General features: G+C 42.8%; 1 protein-coding gene across 7 annotated transcripts in view; it reads left to right on the top strand.

Annotated features, from left to right (window-relative positions):
• Positions 1 to 25879, top strand: part of ppfibp2b (PPFIA binding protein 2b) — a 94904-nt gene that overhangs the window by 54662 nt on the left and 14363 nt on the right. For 4 of the 7 annotated variants that reach the window (XM_083763569.1, XM_083763568.1, XM_083763572.1 and 1 more), the window contains 12 exons: positions 4235 to 4381; positions 10681 to 10929; positions 13316 to 13408; positions 16583 to 16691; positions 19341 to 19402; positions 19567 to 19642; positions 20397 to 20479; positions 20700 to 20770; positions 21490 to 21564; positions 22039 to 22099; positions 23046 to 23096; positions 24343 to 24496. In XM_083763569.1, the coding sequence (XP_083619695.1) occupies positions 4235 to 4381; positions 10681 to 10929; positions 13316 to 13408; positions 16583 to 16691; positions 19341 to 19402; positions 19567 to 19642; positions 20397 to 20479; positions 20700 to 20770; positions 21490 to 21564; positions 22039 to 22099; positions 23046 to 23096; positions 24343 to 24496 (1231 nt within the window). The remainder of the gene's footprint in view (positions 1 to 4234; positions 4382 to 10680; positions 10930 to 13315; positions 13409 to 16582; positions 16692 to 19340; positions 19403 to 19566; positions 19643 to 20396; positions 20480 to 20699; positions 20771 to 21489; positions 21565 to 22038; positions 22100 to 23045; positions 23097 to 24342; positions 24497 to 25879) is intronic. The other 3 variants (XM_083763570.1, XM_083763573.1, XM_083763571.1) reach the window with 3 other exon arrangements.

The following is a 25879-nucleotide window of genomic DNA, read 5'->3' as shown; positions in this document are numbered from 1 at the left end:
TTGGGTTGGTGGTCCCACTTTTTTAAGAAGGGCGATTACAGAGGTATCACATTACTCGGCCTCCCCCGGTGAAGTTTACGCCAAGGTACTGGAAAGGAGGGTCCGGCCGATGATAGTCGAACCTCAGATTCAAGAGGAGCTATTTGGATTCCGTCCTGGCCGTGGAACAACTGACCAGATATCTATACTCTTGTAGGGATCCGGGGAGTACTGTATGCATATCCGGTCTACATGTGTTTTGTGTATTTGGAGAAGGCATACCGTATGACCGGGTCCCCCGGGAGGTTCTGTGGGAGTATGGGGTCAGGTGATGGGGGACCTTGTTGAGGGCAAAGCGAGAGCTGTGTCCGTGTGCTCGGGAGTAAATCGGATTAGTTTCCGGTGCCCAGTGCCCGCACCAGTGGACCCTGGCCCACATAATCTAAGGGGCTAAGCTGCTGGGCTGGATACCAGAGGCAAATGGCTTCAGTTGTTGTGCTTGAAAAGATGTCAAAGATGAAGCAGAAGAGACAAATGTGAAGTTGACAGTATGGTACAGTAGAGTAGCAGTCTACAGCCAGGCCATTCTGAAGTTCCATCTAAACAATCAGCCCTCTGTTTAACCTTCTCTACAGCTTCTTTGTAGTTGGTATTGTCACACTGAGGTCATACTGAGGTTTAACCCATTTTGACCTGAGATCAGATTCTAAAAATGTCTTCTAAATCCTGACAGTTTTCTGAAAAAGCTATGTTTCTATATCAGTCGTTCTTCGATTTTTCAAAAATAGCAGACCTACAAGCTACGAGCGCACCCCTGTGGGGGTGTGGAACGCGTGTGTTGAATTGGAAGTCGATGGGGCGAACGGTTCTCGAGTTACGTGCGTACGTATGTATGTACAGACAGAGACGTGGTGCATTAATAGATATGTCAGAATTGTGTTTCTTCATTAACAAAAGAAACGTGTCAGTCTTCCAGTGTAACCACAGTTACTTTATTTACCATTATTTTCTAAATGACTTTAGTTTGCAATTAGTTACAGCCCTTGTCTGTTGTGTCTCCACTACAATTCTCCATGACTCGTGATAGTAAGTCAGTGGGTTATATTGAATTTAGGTGTGTGTGTGTGTGTGTGTGTGTGTGTGTGTGTGTGTGTGTGTGTGTGTGTGTGTGTGTGTGTGTGTGTGTGTGTGTGTGTGTGTGTGTGTGTGTGTGTGTGTGTGTGTGTGTGTGTGTGTGTGTGTGTGTGTGTGTGTGTGTGTGTGTGTGTGTGTGTGTGTGTGTGTGTGCATGGCTTCGCATGCATGGCCTCATTCCACAGTTAATAAGAGCTGGTCAAACAGCTAATGTGATATAGGATGGGTCAATGTTTAGTGATTTGTCTCTAACAATGGAGACTGAGGTGGAGTATGGAGATAACGTGTGTTTGTGTGCGTGTGTGTGTGTGTGCGCGCGCACGCACGTGTGTCTGAATAGATATCACCATGGCATCCTTTCACTAGTTATCACCTCCTAAAGTCTGTGCCAGTGAAATTAATCTCTTGATGAATACTATAGTCTGTGAGATAACAACACGTGCCATACCCTGTCATAGCATCTCTGTCTGTTCCTGTCATTCTGTCTCTGACTGTGAGACTGGTCAGCGACAGCCGTATCCATCCAGCCATATAACAGTGTTGTGTCTGTCCCACGAGACTACTTCTTGCTATGGAAAACACAATTAATGAATTATGTGTGTCCTTAGTCAGCACACAAACACACACATGTTGTTCTCGTTGCGGAGGGATTCCGCCCGCCGCACTTGGAGAGAGTTCTCTTCAAAATAGGGATGTTGTCAGCTATGTCTCTGTACACTAGTACACGATAACGTAAATGCACAACATGTTTTCAGTTCAAGTTAGTCCTGAGGCGGGATTAGTAGCAATTCAATTCAAAATGTGTTTGAGAGAACGCTATAATGACATCAGGGCTGGAATTAGCAAAGGAAATTAAATCAAATGCAATTGGTTGGTTTGGCTGGTGAGGCTGGGAGTTTCTGCAGGGGACTGAGGGAGATCAATGGCTCTGATAAAGCCCTTCTGGTCATTAATTCTGGACATGTTTTATCCCTGCTTCTGGTCAGAGTGAAATGCATGCATTTCTTTTTGGTAAATGTAGACTATGTTTTTGTCTGATAATATCACAATTTAAAAACATATGTTGACCCAATAAAGAATTTGACAAATGTTCAGAATAGATGATAGATGATCTAGATGCTCACAATCAGTCACATCACGGCGCGTTGTGAGCTTGTAGAACAACTATGTTTCACAATTTGTAGTAGTGTATATACATTATATACAGTAGTAAGTGTTTAAGAAAATATCCCTGCTCCCCTGTTTGTTTACAAGTCAAACCCTGGGTTTGGTTCAAATACATAGTGACAAAGTGATGTGGACACTTACATTATTAAGACTACAGCTCAGTGACACCTCAGAGACCACTGTAACGTGTGTTGTGGTGGAATTATTTGGGTTGATTTGTTATAGCGTGTCCTTTGCTACTGTTTTTTCACTAGCCGTGCATGACATTATTACACGTGGGAACATTTAAATTAAACAATCTATTTTGTACCTTTGTTGTATGTATAGTCACTGCCTTCATTAACAAATCAGTTGGTTTCTTATACTGGTAGGTTTATTAATGCACACTACAGTGTTGTGAGGAGATGAGGGTCCTGGAGGATTGTTAGAAATATGCCAGCGATCCAGAGCTCAAACAAGGAACCAGTGCTTTATGCTTTTCAGTTGGTTTCCCATGTTGTACCTCAGGCTCAATTATGCTGCAAAATCCACTCAGCTGGTGAGTTATGTAATAGAATCAGCAGAGGAAAGGAGGAATGTGAAAAAAGTGTGAATAGAATGCAGCTGACCGGAGCTGTAGCTCACCACAATTAATTATCCCACAAGTAAGATATTTTGAGAAGATCTCACACGCTACTGTAGGTTTGTATGTGAGGAGCTTTGAATATGTCAACTCAAGGCTCATACTGTACATACTGTAGTCTGGATTTTCGGTGGTGAGGTGACCACCGAACTACAACATGACGTGTTGTAGGTGCTCACCACCGGAGCGGTGGTCACCTCACCACCGAAAATCCAGACTATGAATAGGCCTTTAGAGGGACACGGGCATAAGAAGAGGCTGGCTTGGCCCAGGCCGTAGCGTAACGGTCTGGGCACCGGACTGGTAATCCAGTCGCGGTGTGCCGCGGGTTCGACTCCCGGACCCGACACGGCCTTTACCGCATGTCATCCCCCCATCTCTCTCCCGTTTCCTGTCAGCCTACTTTCTATCCCTTAAAAAATCAATAAAGGCGTAAGCCGCAAAAAAATATCTTAAAAAAAAAAAAAGAAGAGGCTGGCTTGTTGATTCATTGATGGATTTATTGATTGATTTTATTTGGTGACTTCTCTCTTTTTTTTCCCCTTTACATCAAATCTGTGTTGTTAACCAGAAAAAAAGTTTTCAGGCTAATACATTGCTTTGTCCAGTGCACTTTACAATTCATGTTTTAGGAAGGAGAACAGGCTTTTTCATCTTCCATCAGGAATTATAATTTCTCTCTCCGCCCCGGCCAGTTGCGTTCCCATGGATCATGGACGTAGAGAGGCTCAAATAGGCTAGCACATCACACAACGTAAAGCCAGGCTTTGAAAAAAGCGGAAGTTGGATTTAGCAGTTTGGACAAGGAAATGAAAGCAACCGCCCGGCGCACAGTCTTGTGAAAGAGACGTGCATGTTTAGTGCGAGTCTGTGGATAGAAATGTACACACCTTTTCATAGTCCAATAGCATGTATAGCGCTTCCCTTATCTCTGTTTATGCTCTCTGGTTCTCTCTCTCTCTCTCTCCCTGTTGTTTTTTGGTTTTTTTCTACCATTCCAGAGGGAGACAGGGGGATTTATTAATAGAGTCCCTAGCTAGCCTAGTATGAGTATATATTTAGCCATGTGGGGTCCTGGCCCCAAGCCCAGTCCAGCCCGCCAGTCAGTGTGGGAATGAACATTGTGCCCAGTGGAGTGTCATACTGGCTGAGTGTCATACTGACTGCGTTACACTACAGTAGCTGTGTTTTTGTGTGTATACATACATGTTTATTCACGTGTGTCTCCCTGTCTTAATGTCAGTATGTGGACTCTGCGTGAGCGTGTTTGTCTGTGTATATGTGTATACACTACAGTCATGTATGTAATGCATGGCTGCCTCTGCGTTCCAGGAGCTGTTCAGCAGGACCTCGCTGGAGACTCAGAAGCTGGATTTGATGGACGAGGTTTCGTACCTCAAGCTGAAGCTGGTCGGCATGGACGAAGTGCACACCAACACGCACAACCGGGACTCGTTGTCGGAGCAGAACAAAGCCGAGGTAAAGGAAAGTGTGTGTGTGTGTGTGTGTGTGTGTGTGTGTGTGTGTGTGTGTGTGTGTGTGTGTGTGTGTGTGTGTGTGTGTGTGTGTGTGTGTGTGTGTGTGTGTGTGTGTGTGTGTGTGTGTGTGTGTGTGTGTGTGTGTGTGTGTGTGTGTGTGTGTGTGTGTGTGTGTGTAGTTAAGTTTTTCAACTCCTACTACACGGTCAAAACCTGAGTGTTAGATATAAACACTCACTTTCTAAGTTACGCTCAGACTTTTACTCTGTTACCAGGAACAAGCAAACTGCTTTTCTTGTTTGTTTATGCTCAGGAGATTACTATGTTTAAAGTAAGTTATTGTAGACAATTAATTTAACTGATACACTGTAGAGGTGGGCAACCATTTTGTAATGGTTGTTATAAGGACGTGCCCATAATAGAGGTGCCAGGTGTCTCAGTCTGTCTGTGGGTTCTATAAATATTTAACTGATGAAAAGTATTAACAAGAGCTTTCGACAAATAACCACACGCATGATGACATGACACACTTACTGTACGTCAAACTTGTACAGTATGTGTCTGTATAGTGTAAATTCTATACAGAAGTCTCTGCTGTAGACGTGCTATTCTTTTCCCCTCTGGCTTCTTACTCCTGCCAAAACAAGCTAGTACACAGAATCATCAAATCATGATAGTCCTATGTAGACTTGTATTGTACAGCATAGGACCACAAGTGGTTGTTTTATACCACTTGAACCCTATTATATAGCATTCATATTCCGGGGGGAACATTAGCCAGAAATAGTAGATCTACAAGCTCACAATGTGCGTTGTGAGCTTGTAGGTGACATGATTTGGTCTAGAGTGGACTCTAGACGGAAAAGGCGGTCCAAGTACAAGCCAACTCAGGTCCAGTTTACTACGTCCAGAGGGTTTAAGTGGTTAACAGTCAGTTAGCAGAAAGACATGAATGAGTCTGACATTATAAAAGCAGGTATATCAGGTTGTACATGTAGTCTGTGGGTGATCTGCCGGTGGGTTTGTCATTGAGCCAAAGGAAACAGTACCAACTTCTCCCAGTGAATAATTGTGGTCTCAGCTAGCCAGCACTTTAACCTAAATAGATGGCTTTCCCAGACACAGAAATGTGCAGACGTTAGATTCTTGGTGTATTTAACTTATGGGATTTTGTGGATTAAGAGCCTTTCGTGTGCCTGGTAATTTATTAACTTATCAATTGACGTAATCTGAAATGCATGAGGAAAGGGTCCCCAGATGTTTTCATTGTGTGTTGTCACCTGTTGTACAGTACATGCCACTGGAGCAGTTTCCACGAGGGATGGAATGTGATTGCGAGGATGTGAGTTTGATGTTAGCCAGGGCTGTTCTGTTCTCAAGTCATTCGTCAACTCCAACATGTCATCAGGCCAGTGTAGAGGTGCCAGTTTAGCCTAATTCTATGGAATCGGATCACTGCCAATATTCACAGTTGTTTTGTCGAGAGACTCAAAAGCTTGATTTAAACTGTGTGCTTGTACTGCCAACAATTTGAAATGTAAAACATGAATTAACTATTCATTTTGCCTGGGACTATGCACATTAATTCGATGTAAATGTGCCATAGTTGGGTAAGAGCTCATTTACATCTGTAGTGGCTTTCAGACCGCATGACCCCATGGATTGATGATGTAATTCAAGCTACATATTTCTAACTACTAACTATAAAATGTGAAGAAATGATGCGCTGATTGGTCCAGTGGTTTGTGATATTAGACCTGGACAAAACGAAGAAGAAAATCTAATAATCTCTCTCTTGCCTTCAGCCCGGTGGAGATAATAAGGCCGCAGCACAATCGACGGTACACTAATTAGACGTCATTCGAAATAGTGTGTTCGTTATTATAATATGTTTAGACAGAAACAAACGAAATATACCTTAATTATAAAATTTGTGCAAATCTTTGAATTATATATATTCTTTCACAGCAAACGTTTTTAACCCAAATCTTTGCGATCTGGGAGGTCTCTGAAACAACATATTTTGAGATGGGGGGGTCCACGGCCAATTAAATATTGTTATACATTTTGGGGTCCTTGACATGAATGAAATAGTTTGAAAACCAGGTTTTTCAAAAAACTGTCATGATTTAGAAGACATTTAGAATCTGTTCTCAGTCCTAAATGGGTTAAAGTTAAATAGTGCAGCTTTTGATGTGAAAAGTGAACAGAAGTCAGTCGACATGGCAGTTGCCTTGAGCTTAAATCTCTTTGAACGTGATCCATGAGCAGCGATTGAGCGAACATGCCTGAATAATGAAATGTAAACATCAGAAGACTCCCCAGACACCCCGTCAGACAGACAGCTGTCAGTGCTGTCAACAAGACCACCCTCGCCACCAGCATGTGTTGTTGGTGGGCACTGAGCTGATGCCATGCTGTTCTTGTAGTTGAATCGGTTAGAGCCTTTCAAGAAGTTGGTTGTTGGCATTGATTTTTGGTATTCAGACAGCCAGCAGCCAGCAATGGATAGAACGCTCCCAAAACATGTTTGTCTCTGTGACACATCTAGGGGCCACTAGAAGCTAGAAGCTTTGTCATTGGTCGATTTGCCTGTCTACTTCCTGATTGGTTTAGTTATTGACCAGGTTTTTTTTCCGACCAATGACAAAGCTTCTAGGAACATCGGGCGGCGTTGGCTCAGGGGTAGAGTGGTAACTCCCATCATCAGTTAGTATTCACGTTAAAGGCCATTAGACACACAGTGGCATTTACATTCTTCTTACAACACAAAGGGGGATACTTCCTTGTAATACTGTACACACACACACACACACACACACTGTTGAGTCCACCGCTGTATAGCTGAGCAGTCTTTGCTTGTCTTCAGTAGTGTCTTTGTATTGCCGCTTTGTTCATTGTGACACCCAGCTGTTCCCCAGTGGCACCGCAAGACACTGGAACAGCCCTCGTGGTCAAGCCGCGTGCGTGCGTGTGTGCGTGCGTGCGTGTGTGCATGCGTGAAACTATCACAAGAGATGTAGCTCCAGGATTGTGATTTATAATTGAATAAAGTTGAAGCATTTTTGACATGTAGATGCACACACTCTGATGCACGCACGCACGCAACCACACACGCACGAAGGCACGCACGCACTCACGCACGCATGCATGCACGCACGCACGCGCACACACACACACACACACACCACACAATGCACAGGATACTCACACAGTAAATATTGCAGAATGTAACTGTCCGTATGACACCTGTGAGACAAAGCCTATACTGTGGCTCACACAAGGGGCTCACAATTCACATAAAACCATGCTTCTAATAAAGCAGTGGTTTTAGTGCAATTTTTTTGGCTAACAAAAATGTTTTTATGTTTCATACAGCCCCCACAAGTGCTAATGCATTATTTGCCAGTATCCTTAAAGATGAAGTGCCGTGATTTTTTTCCACCCTAAAACATGATCATCAGGTCTTATTGTTATATAAGGAGGTATAATTATTTCAGAAATGTGTACTGTATTTGTTAAAATGTTGTTTTTATGTGGGCACGCCCACCAGTTCATTAAGTATGCCTGGTTTACCTGGCGGGTGGGGATGGGTGGTGATCCACCTGAACTGAAGCCACACCCACAGCTGTAGTTGTATGATAAAGGGGGAGTGGTTAGGGGAGGGGCTAATAATGTGATGTCACTATATTACTGTTTATTTCATTGGCCCGTTTGACTGTCAAGGGTTCAGCCTCCAGGAAGAAACCCGAAATACAAAGTTAATACTCCATTGCACATAAAAACGACTACAGAGTGTCTAATGAAGTACTGTCACCTCATAGACAAAAAACTGGAAAATAAATATTTAAGTTAGTCAATAGTCACATAAGTACAGTGGACCACAATGGAAACAACAAGACCCCTTGTGTTATCCTTTTAGCGTAACCTTTGATTGTATACCTTTACTATTAACAATTGCGTTAATAAAGTATTAAATCGATCAATCAAGCCCTAAATGTCATTGTGCAATAAGCCAATAACTACTGTAGACGACATTTCCACATGCCCAAAGTAGGGATGCCAAAGTTAGAGTAGTTAATAACTCACAGCTGTTGGCCCTAAAAGAGAGCTAAAAGGTGTTTTGTTTTTGTTTTTTTTATCCCAGACAAAATAAGCATATCACCATTTCACACCTATACTACTATAATCCCTACACACAGATTCAAACCTTGACGTTACTACAGTAACGTCAATCAAAATAAATTCAGTCTAATTACCACAAGGGAAGGGAGACAGGAGGGTAGGTGGTCATTGGCTGACATGTCACTGGACTGAAATGACCACCGTGAAATCTCACGTCGCCCCCACAGCCTCTCCAGTATAGTGTCCAGTAGAGTAAGCAATAATGTGAGCCAACTATATCCTTAAACCAACATTTACATAGCTGTACAGTGTTGCTGTAGTGCGAGAGTGGGGAGGGGGAGGTTGAGGTTTAGCTTATGGACAGATGTCTGGATGTCTTTCAGCCGTGTGTTCACAGTTCAAACATGCATGAGCACATACAGTAGACAGCCCAGCGCACATCAGCTCATATCAAGGCCAATCAAACATGTTAATCGTTTTGAGATGTGGTGGCTGGTATTTTTCGTCTCTCTGACCAACTCTTCATTTTCCTCCTTGCGTCTTTCTGTTTTTGTCTATTCTCTTTTATGGTTCCCTCACTTTTTATTGCTGAGTCTCTACATCAGTGGTTCCCGCAAACTTTTTAGCTTAGGAGCCAAAAGAGACATTAAATTAATTATAATTAAAAACAAAACGTAGGAAACCAGAAATAAGGGGACCCATGAAAATGGGTCCCGCCCCAGTGTTTGGGAAACAGTGCTCTACAATACATACGGTAACACACACATACACGTGCTACTGCTCTTTAGCGATGAATCCAACATGTCCGGTGTAGCGTAGCATAGTATGGTTTTGGTCATGCTGTGAATGATGGTAACTGATACCAGGCTACGTATATTTCTTGTCAATCAACTGCATATTGTGTGTGTGTGTGTGTGTGTGTGTGTGTGTGTGTGTGTGTGTGTGTGTGTGTGTGTGTGTGTGTGTGTGTGTGCTAGCCTGTGTGTGTGTGTGCTGTGGGTACAGTGTATGTTTGTGGTTAGCAACAGCTGCTAGGCTCCAGTGGGCAGACGAGAGGAATGGCAGACACCCATTCATAGCATTCCTCAGGGCCAAACACTTTCACCTCCAGAGATCACACCAACGTACGCACGCTTACACGCACGCACACACACACTGTCTGTGATGCGGTTGCCACAGTCTGTCTATAATCTATATGTCTCTCCTCTTTATGTGTATTTCTACATCTTCCCTGAGTTCCACCATATTTTCCAGTATTTTAATAAATCATTTTGTATTACGTTTATTAAACAGTTACACTTTTGTCTGGGGACATCATGTCTATTTGGGGACTAAATTGTTGTCCCCAATTTGATTTTACTGTGGTTCCAAAAGGTCAGACTGTTGATTAGGCATTCGGTATGCTAGGGTAAGCGGATATGGATTAAGAGTGTGTGAATGTGTGTGTGTGTGTGTGTGTGCGTGCGTGTGCGTGTGCGTGTGTGTGCGTACATTTGCATACAGTATGTGTCTCTGTTTCTCACGCTATTCCAACAATGTGGTAATAGAGATGTGATGCTATGTTCTGTGCTGTTGTGAGTTTGTTGTGGTACAGTTTACCCCTTGAGCTCTATCTTATTTACTTTGTCCAACGACAGTGTCACATGGCAAAGATAGCCCATCTACAAACTCACAACGCCTTGCATGTTTTGCCTGTAATGCCCAAAAAATAGCCGGGATATGTTAAAAGTACAGTATGTGTCAATTGTAGTGATAATAGTGTTTTCTGTCCAGCTCTGTGTCAAGGATTCTCAGGATGCCTCTCTTTTTTTTCTGTTTTGCTCCATCGTTGAACCGTTTTTGGCTGTTTTGTCTACTTTCTGTTTGTGTATGTGTGTGGTAGTGTGCGTTTATATGTGTTTCTTTGAAAGGTTGCCTAAGTAATGGCAGTCAGTAATCAAAATATGGTAGCACACGTACACTACACAAGTAATGTCTAGATGAACACATAAGTTAATGTATTTTATCTCCTCCTCTCTGCTCTTCTCTCCTGTGCTCTTATTCTCTAACCCCCCTCTACACTTCACCCTGTCCTCTCCTGATATAATGATGTCCTTTCTCCTCCACCCGCTGCATCTGCTCTTCGCTCTCTCCGTTTCCTCCATCTTCTTCCCGCCCTCCCATTTCTCCTCCCAGTGCGTGGTAAATTTGATCAGTGAGCTCCAGGAGCAGATGTGCAGGTTTCAGGAGGAGATCAGCACTCGCATTCAGGAGAAGCGTGCCCTGGAAGAGCGAGAGGACCGGCAGGAGGAGGACACGGGAGACAGCCATGCCCAAGATCAGAGTCCCAAAGTGGGCATGGTTGGCTCAGATCCCTGCCCCTCTGGTGGCAGTGGCCTGGAGGAATGCAGCGGAATGCACATTGGAGGAGGACAGAGTGTACATGTAGGCAGACATGACTGAGGATGAGCTCATCTTTCCCATTGTTTCCTCCCTTCCTTTTCTCCTTTTTCCTTCTAACCGTTTTGCACACCAGCCAACATCTGGACTTTTCCAACAAATCAAACTAACAAAGCTCTCTTGCAGTGAATGTCTGTTTGCTGTCATACAGTGTACGAGGGGACGGAGTGGACTCTTGTTTATGTTCAACCTGTTAGGCCTCTCTGAGTTTCCTTCCAAATACTTCAATACGCTGAGGTGCAACAGAGCTTATTACAAGATTACAAATCTGGGTGGTTCAGGGGTGTAGTTCCTGCCCACCACCGTGGGGACTGACTATGGGTTTACTTTGGATCCTCCGCGGTACGTACTATGGAGTGGCCGGGCGTTCCGATTCCAACAATCGGTCGCGTTTGAGGTTGGGAACGGAATTCTCTCTCTGTCGGGGGGGGGGGGGGGTGGGGGGGGGGGGGTTACAGAGGGGAAGCAGTGCTGTGAAGAATAGCAACTTCTTCTACATGCATTCCGTCCAGGTGACATTTCTACAAAAGAATTAAAGCGGTGCCGTGTACTGTATTTAGGAGGAGACGCAATGTCTACATCAGTGGCTCCCAAACGTTTCAGGTCGAGACTCAAAAGAGAGATTAGACGTTTGCCCTGTGAGTCTTAACCTACTTAGCTTATATAACATTGTGTGGTGAAGTGACTATGGACAGAGAAACTCACCAAATGCACATGGACACACACCCGGCTCGCCCTGCTCCTCAGGTGCTGAAGGCATTTGGAAAACTCCCTCCAACCTATCGCTTTGGATTTGTTCTTTCTTTTATGCATTACATGTTTATTTTATTGTTGATTATAACATGTATGCATGGAAGTATGGAAGTGGTCTCCCTATGCACGATGCACCCTAGCATCTCTAAATCTGGACATGTCAAAATAGTCACATATCCATCAGTCCACATCCAGCTCGCAACACATAAACGTCTCTTTCTGGCAAAGAGATTTGGTGGAAACTGAATAAAAGGAGGTTAGCGAGCACAGTATGTAGACCCTGAGGGACCCCACTGGCAACAAAGTGTATAGGATTTAAGTGGTTAAAGAAGGCGTACATCATTGGAAAAGATTAATTATCCTCTCAAGTTCCCCAAAGCACACCTTTGAGAGATGTTTTTCCACATTTCGTTGGACGCTGACAATATACTGTTGGTTTCTCTTTAAAGGTTCATATATTTTCCAGGTGGATGCTCCCTCCCCCCCCCCCCCCCCCCCCCTGCTTTGTGTTCTCAGGCTCATCCTGGTTGTTGATAACCGCACGGTGTGGTGTCTGTCTTCTTGTCTGTTTTTTAAGGGGATGGTCGTTCCATTGCATCCAAAATGTAATGCCTGTGATATAACTCTCCTGTTTGGTCTTGGAAACCTTTCCTATACCTCCCCTTTAACTGCACTGAATGTGGGTCTGTCATCGTTGAGTGTCTAAAGTACACAGTGGTGGAAAGTAACTGAGTACATTTACTAAGTACTGTACTTAAGTAACATTTTTGAAGGTAACTTTACTGTAGTGTTTCCAGTCTTCAGTACTACTTCGCCTTCCGCTCCACTACAGTACTGTACATCTCAGAGGAAGATATTGTGCGTTTACTCCACTAGAAGAATATGAAAACGTTAGTTACTAGTTACTTTGTAGATTTTGATTATTACAAAACATACATTTAACCACTTCAGCCCTATATACATTTTGGCCATTTGGAAATGGCAGATCTACAAGAGCTTGTAGATCCGCTATTTTCTTAATCCTTTTTGTTTTTCTTTTTGAATTTGTGAAACGGGACATTCTGCACAACGAGTACTTTTTACTTTTGGTACTTTAAGTACATTTTTCATTCAAGACTTTTACACTTTAACAGAGCATTTCTACATTGCAGTATTGATACTTTTACTTAAGTAAAGAAATGTGCGTACTTTTTCCACCACTGACGTCTATACCCCTTCATGGTGTGTGTGTGCCGCTGCCGGTCAGTGACGTAGAGGTGATTTTCCTTGGCCATTCCTGAGCACTATAGTGGAAATGTGTGTGTTTCTTTCACAGAATTTCCATTTTCAGAGTTTCAGAATGAATGGGGAGAAAGAGTCTGGAGTGAACTGGAGTGAACTGGTGTTAGCATCATGTCGTGCTTTACCTATTGAAAAATAGCAGATCTACAAGCTCATAATTATCGCGTCACCGAGTGGCGCGATACGAGCTTGTAGGTCTGCTATTTTTTTTTAATCGAAGAGCGACTGACATTTCTAGAATCTGATCTCAGGTCAGATCTGTGACTTTCAAAGTGGTTTGTGTGGTTTGGTCTGAACTGACTGACGCGCGGTGTTGTCTTTTCTCCTCTGTGTGTAGGACTTACTGCAGGTAGTGAACCAGCTGAAGAGCAAAGTGGAAGAGCTGGAGGGAGAGAAGAGCCAGTATGAGAGGAAGCTCAGAGCCACCAAGGTACTGTAGTACTACAGTATGGGACAAAAACGAAAGAAATGTGTACACTTGGGTTACATAGTGATTATATAACTTGTAGGCTATACCAGGTTTGAATAGAGGGTATGCGCATGCATAAAGTGAGTGGCAAAGTGAGTTTAACGTCGTTTTAGTGTCATTTAATGCGATCAGATCTGACATTTCTGTGTGGATGTATGGGCTGTTTTTTTCTTTTTTACCACTCAGTAGACGTTCCTGCATAACTTTCAGGTATGATGCTGTGTGCGTAGCCTCTATAATTAAAAAAAATAATTAAATAACGCGTCAATTTTCCAACTTATCCATTTATGAATAGACACTTTATTAAGTTAGTTTGCAGAAAGAACAGAGGTTCAAATATACAATGATGAATTAATACACAAAGCCCTGAGAACTTGCAGCCACTGCCACCCCAGTGACATATTCTGATGCCACCGGTTGGCAGAAGAATAACAGTTTCAACTTTATTTAGCTGCAGAGTGTGAAGAATGTTTCAAACTAACATACCCTGTACCTTTCACACTTGCACTAATACAATTATGAATCATGAAAGTCCTTTTTAAGACTTGGGACTATATCTTGAATGTCTGTCCCTTACCCCTTATCCATAAACTTATTTGCCTTTTTTTTTTTACTATATTGAAAAACCTTAAAAAGAAAAGTCTAAAAGCTGTCGAAATAGTAAAAAATAAGACATGGCAAATTGGTTTAGGGATAAGGGGTGTGGGGTGGCGCAAGATAGGGCCCCATTTCTCTTTTGTCTGAGGCTGTTGGACTGACGGCACAAATTTTTGCTTGTTTCACTTGCTTCAGATCTGTTCACTTTTTTCCTTTGATAACACAGTTGCTAGTAGCTAAACTGAAGGTCGATTTGCCATGTCTTTATTTCTGCTTACAGTGCCCCCTTCCTGCTCTCTCTCTCTCTCTCTCTTTTTCTCTGTTTTTCTGTCTTCTTCTTGGACTGCTTTCCTCTTTTTTTTCCTCTCTTTATCGCTTGCATTCTCATTCACATTCTCCCTCCACTTCTTTTACTCACCTCCCCATCACTCCTGACACACACACACACGCGCGAACACACACACACACACACACACACACACACACACACACACCCCACGTGTCCCTTCCCCATGTCCTCTCTCTCTCTTTCTTCTCATCCTGCTCTTGCCTCACGCTCTCTTCTTCCTGTATGTCCTTCCTCTCCTCGTCCCGCTCTCTATCTCGTGTCTGTCTGTCCTCATCGTCTCTCGCTTGTCTCCTTCTCACCTCTCTCTCTCCTCTCATTTCATCTGCATGGCTATCCTTCTTCCTCTCTTGTCTCTCTTTCTCTCCTCCCCTCTCATCTTACGTTCTCTCCTCCCAACTCTCGTCTATCTCATCTCTCTCTCTCTCTCTCTCTCTCTCCTCTCACTCTTCTCCTCATTGTCTCTCCATCCTGTCATCTCGTCGTGTTCTCTCTCTCTAGCTCTCTATCTCGTACTCTCTCCACGTGTGTTATCAGTCTCTGATGACCCAGCTGGCCAGCCTCAAGCTGACAGTGGAACAAACACAGATGGAGAAACAGCACTGGGAGGAGCACTGCCACAGTGCACAGGTGGAGCACCCCTTAACCCTGCACCCCCACCCCACCCCTTAACCCTGCACCCTCCCACCCCACCCCACCCCACTCCAGCACACGCCCCACACCGGTCTAATGCTCCTTTGTCTTGGTGGCGCTTCATGTTCTGTTCTCCCATAATGCCTTTCTCCTCCTCTTCCTCCTCACCTTCCTCCTTGTTTTGTGATAGTAGCCTTTGCCTTTGCTTTTTGACCTGAGCTGCAGCAGGACAAAAATCTTTATCAACTTTTGTTGACGGGGAAATGAAGTAATTTAACTTGAAACTTGATGTCATTTGCCAAAAGGGTCATTTGCCCTGGGCTGTACGCGTAATTTAACGTAATGTGGGTGGCATCTCTACACGGTCAAATCTTCTGTTCCATTCCTTTTGTAACTCTGAGAGTGTATAAAACCAATACGGTCTGTACAGTATGCAGTACAGTCTCATTATTAGGACAGGGACATGGGGAATCTATTCATTCATCCAAACATAAGTCTGTCAGCTAGTGATACAATCTGTCTGAATGTCTTGTGCTTACAAAATGGAAAAGCATTATTTGTGTGTGTGTGTGTGGAGTGAACATAAATAATCTTTGTTAATGTAACCCCTGAGTGTACAATTACACTCTCAGTGGATCTCATATAGTACAGTACGGTACGTACACATTTGCCATGCAAACTGAGCAGCACATGTAGCAGACGTTTTGTTTATGTCATCGGGTGGAAACCTCAATGTCCAAAACTGTTACTTTACAGTATTCAAATTCATAAATTGACTTCCAAGCTCAAAACGTGTTGCATCGCAACACGTTTTGAGCTTGTAGATCGGCTATTTTTGCTACTTTTGTGTGACTCTGTTATGACGAAGTAGGACATTAATTTACAAAGAAAAAAACAACAACAAAAAAAGAGATAAGAGGTTTCTGCCCAGAATCTGCCCATGTTGACACTGCCACACACACACACACACACACACACACACACACACACACACACACACACACACACACACACTCTGCAGTGTGTTTCTCCATTAGAGTCTTTATGGGGGTCTGACCACCAGTGTTGCTTCTGTTATGTTCTTAAGTTCTTCTCCATATGTTGTTGTTGTGGTCTCTCTGTCATCAAACTTATACTATACAGTACAGTATAGCACTTCTCTAAACACTCAACGGTGCTTTATGTGATGAAATGTAAACAAAAGCCCCAAAAAACACTTGAGCAATGGTGTCAGACAGAGGATGATAAATACAAAAAAACAAGCGTGGCAAAGACTTGCTCTTGCCCGTGGGAAACACTCAGAGTTAGAACTGTTCTGGCCGTTCAGAACTAGCTCTTTATGTTTCTCGTAATATTGTCCACTCATTCAGTATGTCCGTTCCACGGCAAAAATGGAATGTCCAAAATGTCCACCACAACAAGCAGGCATGACGATGAACCCTGTACATGACGCTAAACTAATGACTGGCAGGACAATAAAACATGTGTGCTCCTTCTCTCCACACACACACACACACACACACACACACACACACACACACACACACACACACACACAGGCAGAGATCTCGGAGCTCCAGCAGATCCTGGCCTCCAAGGACTCTGAGATAGAGTGTCTGCAGAACCAGCTGCTGGCCAGAGGCTGCACACCGGGTGACACTGAGAGAGGTATGCTACCGTTTGCACACATGGTGTGTGTGTGTGTGTGTGTGTGTGTGTGTGTGTGTGTGTGTGTGTGTGTGTGTGTGTGTGTGCGAGCAATGTGGAGAAAAAAAGGAGATTATGTCAAAATCAACACTAGGTTGCGCGTGTGTATGTTTGCAGTCATTTCAGTGTTGATAAAATAGAGAGATGGATTTGCTAATTAACACATGCTTCTGTTTTGACTTGTTCTTTACTCTCTGCTGCCCTCTGCTGTAGAGGAGGTCTATATCAAGCAACTGATTGACAAATGTAAGGCACGGTGTGCTCTGACTGGGTCTACGTCCAATTTCAAACCAAACTCTCAGTTTAATGTTACTGTAGGTCACTTGCTGTGTGTGTGTGTGTGTGTGTGTGTGTGTGGGGGGGGGGGTTCTAGGTGGTTAAATGTCTGAAATAAATCCTTTTTCGGTTCAGCTCTTACAGCATAGCTTAGCTTAGCTGCCATGTGTACAATTTACAGTAGAATTGGCGAAGAGGCTCATCCTATTCCAGCTGTAAGTGACAGCGAGTACTTAATGCACCACAGTTCAATCAAAGACATACATCCTCCAACTGGAAAGTACAAATCATGCATTTGTTGCCAAGTGTCTGTGGTCTTCTGGAGCTGCTACCACCTCTTAGTGTCAACTGGACTGTTTCTCTGCCACTTTCCAGACCACGAATGCCGCATTTACTATGGTGAAAGAAATGCAAATGCCACTCCTTTCCATGCCATGCCGGAAGGCTGCGTTCAGGAGAATTGCTTTTTTTTTCGAAGTCTCCTGAACTTGAACACAGCAGTTTGCGTCGAACAAATTTCTTTAGAAATCCATGTCGTACACCGCATCTCCACTAGCTAAAGACTGCTGGGTTGCGCCCCGAAATGAGCAAATAGCTAATGGCAAATAGCTCTCAACATGTCGCAGCGTGACGCGTTGTGAGCTTGTAGATCTGATATTTCAGTCCAAAAGTGCCCTCTTACAGGATTTCAGCCCCTGCCTCTCTAACACTCTCTGCACGTCCCTGTACCTGTCAACATTGTAACCTAGCAGTGTTACACAGGGAGCCTGATTGGATCGTTGTGGATGAGAGTCATGATGTGTGGTTTTGGAATGAAAATAAGTGCACACTGTCTCACACACATGAGTGAGCGAGTGAGTGAGTGAGTGAGTGTCCACTTTCGATTATTCAGGGAAGTGGTGTTAGCAGAGAGATTGGTTTGAGATTGGTCCAAAAGCTCCAATAATATTTTGCATCCTTTCATTGTCTTTGTACATTGTCTGCACTATATTATTTTACCATCGGTTTTGAGCTTGTGTGACATCTGGGCACAATTACTACTGTCTGTCACCATTACAACTGTCTATGTCACCATTACAACAACAAACAAGACTAGGCGCCATTGCTGTATTTGAGCGGATGTTGAATAATATTTGGTACTGGTGTGTGTTGGTATCAATCAATGTCATATTATGATGAAGAGATGATGCCTTGTGTAAAAATAAAATACACACATCTCGAGTAAACCTACGGTGTTTTTGCATTGGCTATTAAAAAATAGCTGCTATACAAGCCCACAGCACTGCACTTTGTGTTTCGATGCGAGCTTGTACATCTGCTATTTCTTTGTAACATTTTTGAAAAAAATATTGAATGAATTATTGGTTTAGAAGGCATTTGTAGAATTGACATCAGCAGCTTTGGATAAAAGCGCTATATAAATGCACCATTTACCATTTTAATGGTATCTGCAGCCCACCAGTTAAATACATTGCCTGAAACTATGCAACATTTGTCCCAGCCAGGTGATGGCATATGGCCAGCTGTGATGTCAGTGTCCATTTGTTTTGCTTGGTCAGTGTATTAGCATGGCTGTCGTATTGGTCCACACATCGCATCAGGCATGCCCTGAAGGGAAACCGGAAGGCTCATCCCAAAACACGCTCGCCCCCGTTCATATTGTCCGACCGTTTGGCTACTCCCCTGAAGAATCAAGGAAGCTCTTAGAAGGAAGTTAAGTGGTCACGTGACTGGACTGCGCCATGACACTTTCATGGACACTTTCACGGGAGCCAAACTACACCCGGAAGTTCGGCAGAATGCACTGAAGCCAATGAGAGCTCAGTGACCAGCTCATGAACAAACATTATTTATGAATGACTGAGACCTTTTGTAAAGTGATCGCTCTGGTCTTATTTTTTTATGTGGATACTACTTAATGTGATTTATTTTTTTCAAAGAGCAGAGAGCAGCCCAGGCAGAAAACTTACTATGTGCTCTTCTATAAATACCTCAATAAAAATAAATAGTTATTAAGTTGAAAAACAACCACTCGGAAAAAACGTGTGATATCACTGTATGTCTTCTTTCATATTCCTGAACCAATTATATAACAAAGCTCGCAATCGTTCATGTATAATGTTTGTTATATGAGCTGGTCCAGCCGGCTCCATTCACTGCCATGTATTCATTGCACTACCGGTGTGAGTTTGGCTCCCATGAAAGTGTCCATGAAAGTGTCATGGCGCAGCCCAGTCACGTGACCACTTCACTTCCTTCTAAGAGCTTCCTTGTGAAGAATAAGGAAAAGAACGCAGTAAGCACCTGCATGACACCCTTCTTCCTGTTTCTTAGACCAAGAGTTCCACAGGTTGAAGATGGGAATGGAGTCTTTGTTGGCGTCAAATGATGAAAAGGTCAGTGTTTCTAGTGGGGGATGAGGGTTGTCCCTCTAATTATTAGTCTAATAGTATTAAATTGTAGTTCTAGTGGGGGGGGTATCAATGTTTTAATTACCCTGATTCTGCTTTTTAATTTTAATTTTATTTAATTGGATTACTTGTTTCGTTATATATGACAGGATCGACATATAGAGGAGCTGAGCAATTTATTAGGCCAATACAGAAAAATTAAGGAAGTCTTGGCACTCACACAAGGTAAGAATTATCCAGTACAATATCTGGCTATTTTTTATAATTTGTGGTGTGAATGAAACCAAACTAATTGGACTCTGAGCTGGGTGTGACTGCACACTGAGCGCTCTGTAAACTTTGGAAGGCTGTCGTAGCCAATTGGAATGCCAATTTGAGTAATCAGAAAAACCTGACCGATACATCTTGATCAAATGACTCCAGAGATAATGTGTAACGATGTTAGGGAAATGGTGTGTTATAATTATATACAATTATGTTTTACACCGTAAAATCCTCAGTGATAAATTAATTCAGAGACAAATTGAATCATGATATGGACCTGTACGGTTTTATTTAGTCCATGTGGGACTATACTCTGCCCCATTATACTGAAGAAGACCAGCATCCAAATGTATTATTCAATTCTGTTTATGATTCTGTTTGGATGTATTTCCTTTTTCTCTCTCTTTTCTGTATTCTATTGTACTGGTGTTGTACGGTACGTGTTGTACATTATACCACTGTTTGCCAAACAGTGGGTCAGGAGTCGGGACAGTCATGGGTCGCGGTCAACTCGCGGACCAAACTTTAAAATTCCATTAATTAGACAGAACAAAATACTTCATAAGAGTTGGTGAAAATAGCCCTTTTGCGCCACATTGTGAGCTTGTAGATCTGCTATTTTCACTAGTTTGGGTCCCGGGCAAATGTCTAATTTCTCTTTTGGTTCATGAAGTAAAACGTTTATACTGTACAGTATGTGTTGTGTACTCACCAGGAAGTAGTGAAGAAGAGCTGAGTGGCAGTCTGAAGCTCAGAGCACTCACACACAAAGCACACTCCGATGTTCTACGGTCAGAGGTACGCTTATCCATGCACGCGCACGCGCACGCACACACACACACACACACACACACACGTGCACGCACGCACACACACACACAGACTACGCACAGACTAAGTACTGCTATTTCATTAGCATAGTAAAATCTTGAGCGTTAATTTCACTCCAGTCGCCTGAAGAAATGTTTTGCTGTTTAGTGAAGAAGTGAAACTACAGTATGTCATTTGTCTTCCTCAGATATCGTCTAGAGGATCATCTCCTCTGCTGGTGTCCCCGTCTTCCTTCCAGAGGGAACTGCATGACTCCAGGTAGAAACACACATATACTGTATAGGACCGTAGGACGGTAACAGGATAGGAGGGCACCTTAATGTGAACGGCTATATTGTACGTTCTGTCTGAACACAAACATTAAATGCCATTGACAATGAGTAGAGAATTTACGTCATATTGTCTGAGCAAATCGGCTGGGTATGTCGGTGGCCACCCTTGGCCAATAAGGGACCACCATTCTTGATGATGATGTACGATGATTAGAGATCCCCTCACTTCACAAGGGTGTGATTTGTTTTAATAAAGTATTTTCCCCCAAAATGTTGACATATGCAGTTATGAGGTTTCTGCCTGACACCAACGATATGCTATATATAGTTTTATCTTTTAAAAGGGGGTACTTTGATCCAGAAATCAGGAAAAGGGGGTACTGAAGCCAAAAAACGTTTGAGAACCACTGGAATAGAGCTCACTCACTAACAAAATGTTTGCCTCATTAAGACCTAGCCTCGGTCCCAGCCTTACTCCTCTGCCAAGAGACAAAGCCTGGTCACAACCTAAGGCAGAGAGTGCATAGCCGGAAGAGTCAGGCCGGAACATCCATCAGATGTATTTCCCCCGGATATGATGTTTTTCTCAGGTCTTAATGGGTTAACATCTTGTCCCCCCCCCCTCACAGTGACACTCACACATGCAAACACACACACACACACGCACACGATAAACGTTATAATTTATCATCTTGTGTGTGCCAGTTTCCTCAGCATACAGAACTCCATGGACTCATCGATGGTTCCTGTAGGAGATGCTACCTTCCTTAATGGAGCATGGTATGTTATGTAAAATTCTTCTGACTACACATACGTCATGTCCTAGAACGTGCCAATAGGGGAAGGGGGATCAACGTCATGTGATTCTTTGTTTGACCCCGCAAAAACTCTGATGTGTGGCTCAAAGAATATGATTATTGGCAGAAACGTGGAACGTCTTTTTACCCCATGAAGCAATGGCGGATCACGCCCCCAAATACCTGTAATACAGTGTTATAGATATTGTATTGAAATTTGAAGTGGATAACATGAATGTTAATGGTAATTGCTACTCAATATATTCCCTCATATGATGGAAATGACCATTGGCCAGGTGTAGTAGGAGTGTATGACACATACTGTGTAATGTAATGCCACTATCACAGTTATTATGACAGGCATTACTGTATGTGTGCCAATAAAGTACATATTGTTCCTTTACACAAGTAAATCTTTCCATCCATGTATTGTTTTTTGTTTTTGTTTTTTGTCCAGGAATCGACAACGACTGCTTTCCAGCAGTCTTGAAGAGTTGCAGAGTGGATCCTTACCAAAGGTTGTTGTTTCTGTATTTTAATAAAATCAGTATTCAAGCTAACCTAACCTTCCTCTCTACTCGTATTAATCATAGACTGTAAAAAATATGGACAAAGCGTTCCCCGGGTCTAACATGAACGTAAAATGAAGCCTGTAATAATATGCTAATTCCTGATGTAAGTCGCCATCTTTGGTACCAGCTGGCCATTGGCTGGCTCCGTTTTGTATACCAGCTGGTCATTGGCTGCCCAGACAACGAGGCGGGACTTCCCCCCTTCTTCTCCGTTGGTTTTTATTTTGACTCGAGTGGGAGGGGAATCCCGATCATAGACTGTAATGGTAGCCACGCCCCTCAGAACATACGCGATGGTTTTTTTTCTTTATGGTCATTTTTTTAATTAATGGGACCATAATTTTCCAAAAAGAATATTATGACATTAGAAATGAGACTTTAAACTAGTGACTGGAAGAAGAAAGTATTCATGACCATGTTTATTAAGGTAATACAGTCTAGGTGAAGTTGGGCCAAAATACATGGGCCTCTATGGAGCTATGGGGCTTTTTGGGTCCGGTCCAGCGCCACAACAGGCCATTATATGAACTACCGATTTCAAATGAGGCTTCACGAAATATCTGGCTGACTGCCCCCCTGGTATTAATACAGCTATGCCTGCTTGTACTGCTCATAATACTAACTGAAAAAAAGAAAAGCTAATGCTAACATTTGGCTTATTTGTCTTGAAAGCGAAGTTTGTATGATTGATAACGTGCTTGTGAACTAACTAAACTAAACTTTGTTTGCGTTTATGTGTGTGTGTGTGTGTGTGTGGTGTGTGTGTGTGTGTGTGTGTGTGTGTGTGTGTGTGTGTGTGTGTGTGTGTGTGTGTGTGTGTGTGTGTGTGTGTGTGTGTGTGTGTGTGCGCGCGTGCACGTCTATCTATCTCCTGTGCTGGTGTCTGCTGTAGGCTGTAGAGTTCCAGTCCCTTGAGGCTGACTCAGACATATTGGGGACAGAGGTACTGCTCTATGGAATCGCAGTGTGATCTAGTATGAGAGCGTTGACTCCCATTGTAATAATGGAATGCGGAAGTGTTCATTTCTATCTCAATGGGATAGTTCCAATGTTTGGAACTATAGCCCATAGGACCCCGCTTTGCGGCGAGATCAAAGTGTGTCCCACTCTAATCTAAGCTGTGTGATGTCACTGTGCTGCTGCATCACACAGCTTAACCCAGTGGTTTCCAAACCTGAGACCCAAACTAGTGAAAAACATAGCAGATCTACAAGTTCACAAAGCTTTGTGCCATGTTGTGAACTTGCAGATCGGCTATTTTCACTACTACTTAACCATTTAATTCATGAAACAGTTAGCTTTTTTGGGATTAAAAAAAAAACGTTTTAATAATAAATAATAATAATTAAAAACAAAATGTAGGAAACCAAAAATAAAGGGGGACCCATACAAATTTGTCCACGACCCACAAATGGGACTCCTGACCCAGTGTTTGAGATTATCACACAGACTCACACACGCGCAAGTACACACACACACACACACACACACACACACACAAACACAGGCTCTAGCCCCACCTGAAGACGTTGTCAGCAGCAGTAGGCATCACGGCATGCTGCCTGCAAGCCGTTCCTCTCTGCTGGCCTTTTTCCTCCTGGTCTTTTCACATCACTGTTGACTCTGATGCCTCTGCAAATACCAAGATCATTAAGATAGTCACCCTTCAAAGGACACAAGATCAACCTATTCTTAGGAATACGTTTATATGGCAGAACAAGGATCAGACGCAACACAACCCTCTTGCATTGGCTTTGTCTTGTTTTGTTTGGTTTATTTTGGCCCTTTTTGGACAAACAGTGTAGTACATTATTTAAAGGCACTTAAAAAATGGTCCAAAAAGGTGTAGGCTGAAGCCAAATCTTATTTTGTCTACCCAATTTGAATACAAAAGCAAATATCAGAACAGATCAATGAATATAGTTTCGTAATTTGATTTAACAAAACTGAAAAACTATTTATAAATTATGTGTGATAATCCAAGTAAGAAAAGAACAGATAAAAAACAAAACAAAAAAAAGAAGAAAAGGAAAGGAAATTTATACTTTATACTGTGCAGGTTTGTTTTTAAAGGACCACAAATGATGTGTGTTACATGCATTATCAGATGGATTTAAAGCCGTGAAAGTTACAAAGGTTTTACCTGTAGATTAACTGGCACTGGCATTACGCTGGTTCTGCTCCTCCAGAACCTTCCCCTGGAGCTGAACAAGTACCAGACTCTGCCGGGGAAGCTGCGTAAGAGAGGAGGAGAGCTGAGGATGGAGCAGAACGGAGACGGAGAGTACTCGTCCCCCGTTCACCTCTCCCCTGTCCACCACAACGACAACGACTACAGCCTCAGTGAGTGTCTCTACCACACCAAAACCTGGAAAGATTAGTATTCATTGTGATGCCGATAAGTAGGTACTGAACTTTAGCTTCTTCATCAGGAACTTATTTTTTTAGTTTATAGAATTTAACTGTTGGGCAGTGCTTAAGAGTTAGTATGACGTTAGAAGAAGCAATGGCTTTGACCAAGTTATTGTAGCAATCTAAATCTGTTTCCAAGGAACAACTCAATAATAATTCCAGGTATCCTGAATCAAAATATGAACTGAAAGCTTTATGGGTGATAGAAGATTCAACTCTGTTCAGAAGATATTCTCTAGGGTTTTAAAGTGAGGTGACACATCCATGCTTCTTGCCGACTCATTTTAATCCGATAACAACTTTATCGCAAAGGCAGAAAATAAGTCAGACGCAAAATGCTACAAGCTCTTGGTGATTCATCTTTTTCTCTACTAACTTAACCTAATTGCTTTCCTTTCCTATGCTCCACTCTTTCTCTTTCCACCGCTGTCCTCTGCTCTGCTGCTGCATTGCCTTTTCTCTGTCTGTGTTATGGCTGAAGTACGCTGCAGGAGTGCCAGCGCTCCAGCCTTAGGTACTGTATAATTACAGTATGTGGAAAGACTTAAGGAGGAAGTTGAATTGATATGCTATAGTATCACTATTTGGTTCATACCCATTTCAAGTAAATAATACATAAAAAGGGTATCTTTGAAAAACAAAGAAAGGGTCCCGTGTCAGACACACCAAAATGTTGCTCTTCATTGGGTCGACGTTTCGGTCGATTAGACCTTCATCAGGACAGACATTGTCTGTCCTGATGAAGGTCTAATCGACCGAAAGGTCGACCCAATACAGAGCAACATTTTGGTTTGGCAAGTGTCTGACGGTGTGCGGGAGCCTTTCTTTGTTTTTCTAAGATACCCTTTTTATGTATGCTCTATTGCCCTACGTACCTGTCACTAGCCTTCTGAGGTGTGCATTGGCATTTTGCTGAAAAGTTAATAATACAAAAGGCTCATTGCATGTCTGCTAGTCTCTCAAGACAGACGTGTTGGCTCCCACAATAATTATGAAAACCTTCCGCATGATAAAACGAATAAGAAATAATGTCATTTCTCCGTTTAAGAAATGACGTTTAAACAAAAAATACCTACTGGAAAGCCTAAATTTAAGCCTACCCAATTTCTTAGCAGAAAAGAATATTCAAAGATATGTATTAAAGATAATTTTAAAATACTTTTTCGTGAACGGCACGTCATGACTGGTCGATTACTCTTCCGGTTTCAAAAGAAGAGCATATGACAGCTTCCTGTTTGCAACTTTTACCCTGACGAATTCTAGACTCTCTTCAGTATTCGAAGATTGTGGAAAAGATGTTCTGACTTGAGACAC

Source organism: Protomyctophum parallelum (assembly GCF_964188405.1).
Source record: "Protomyctophum parallelum genome assembly, chromosome: 4".
Classification (NCBI taxonomy): domain Eukaryota; kingdom Metazoa; phylum Chordata; class Actinopteri; order Myctophiformes; family Myctophidae; genus Protomyctophum; species Protomyctophum parallelum.
This window is presented reverse-complemented; position numbering and strand designations above follow the sequence as displayed.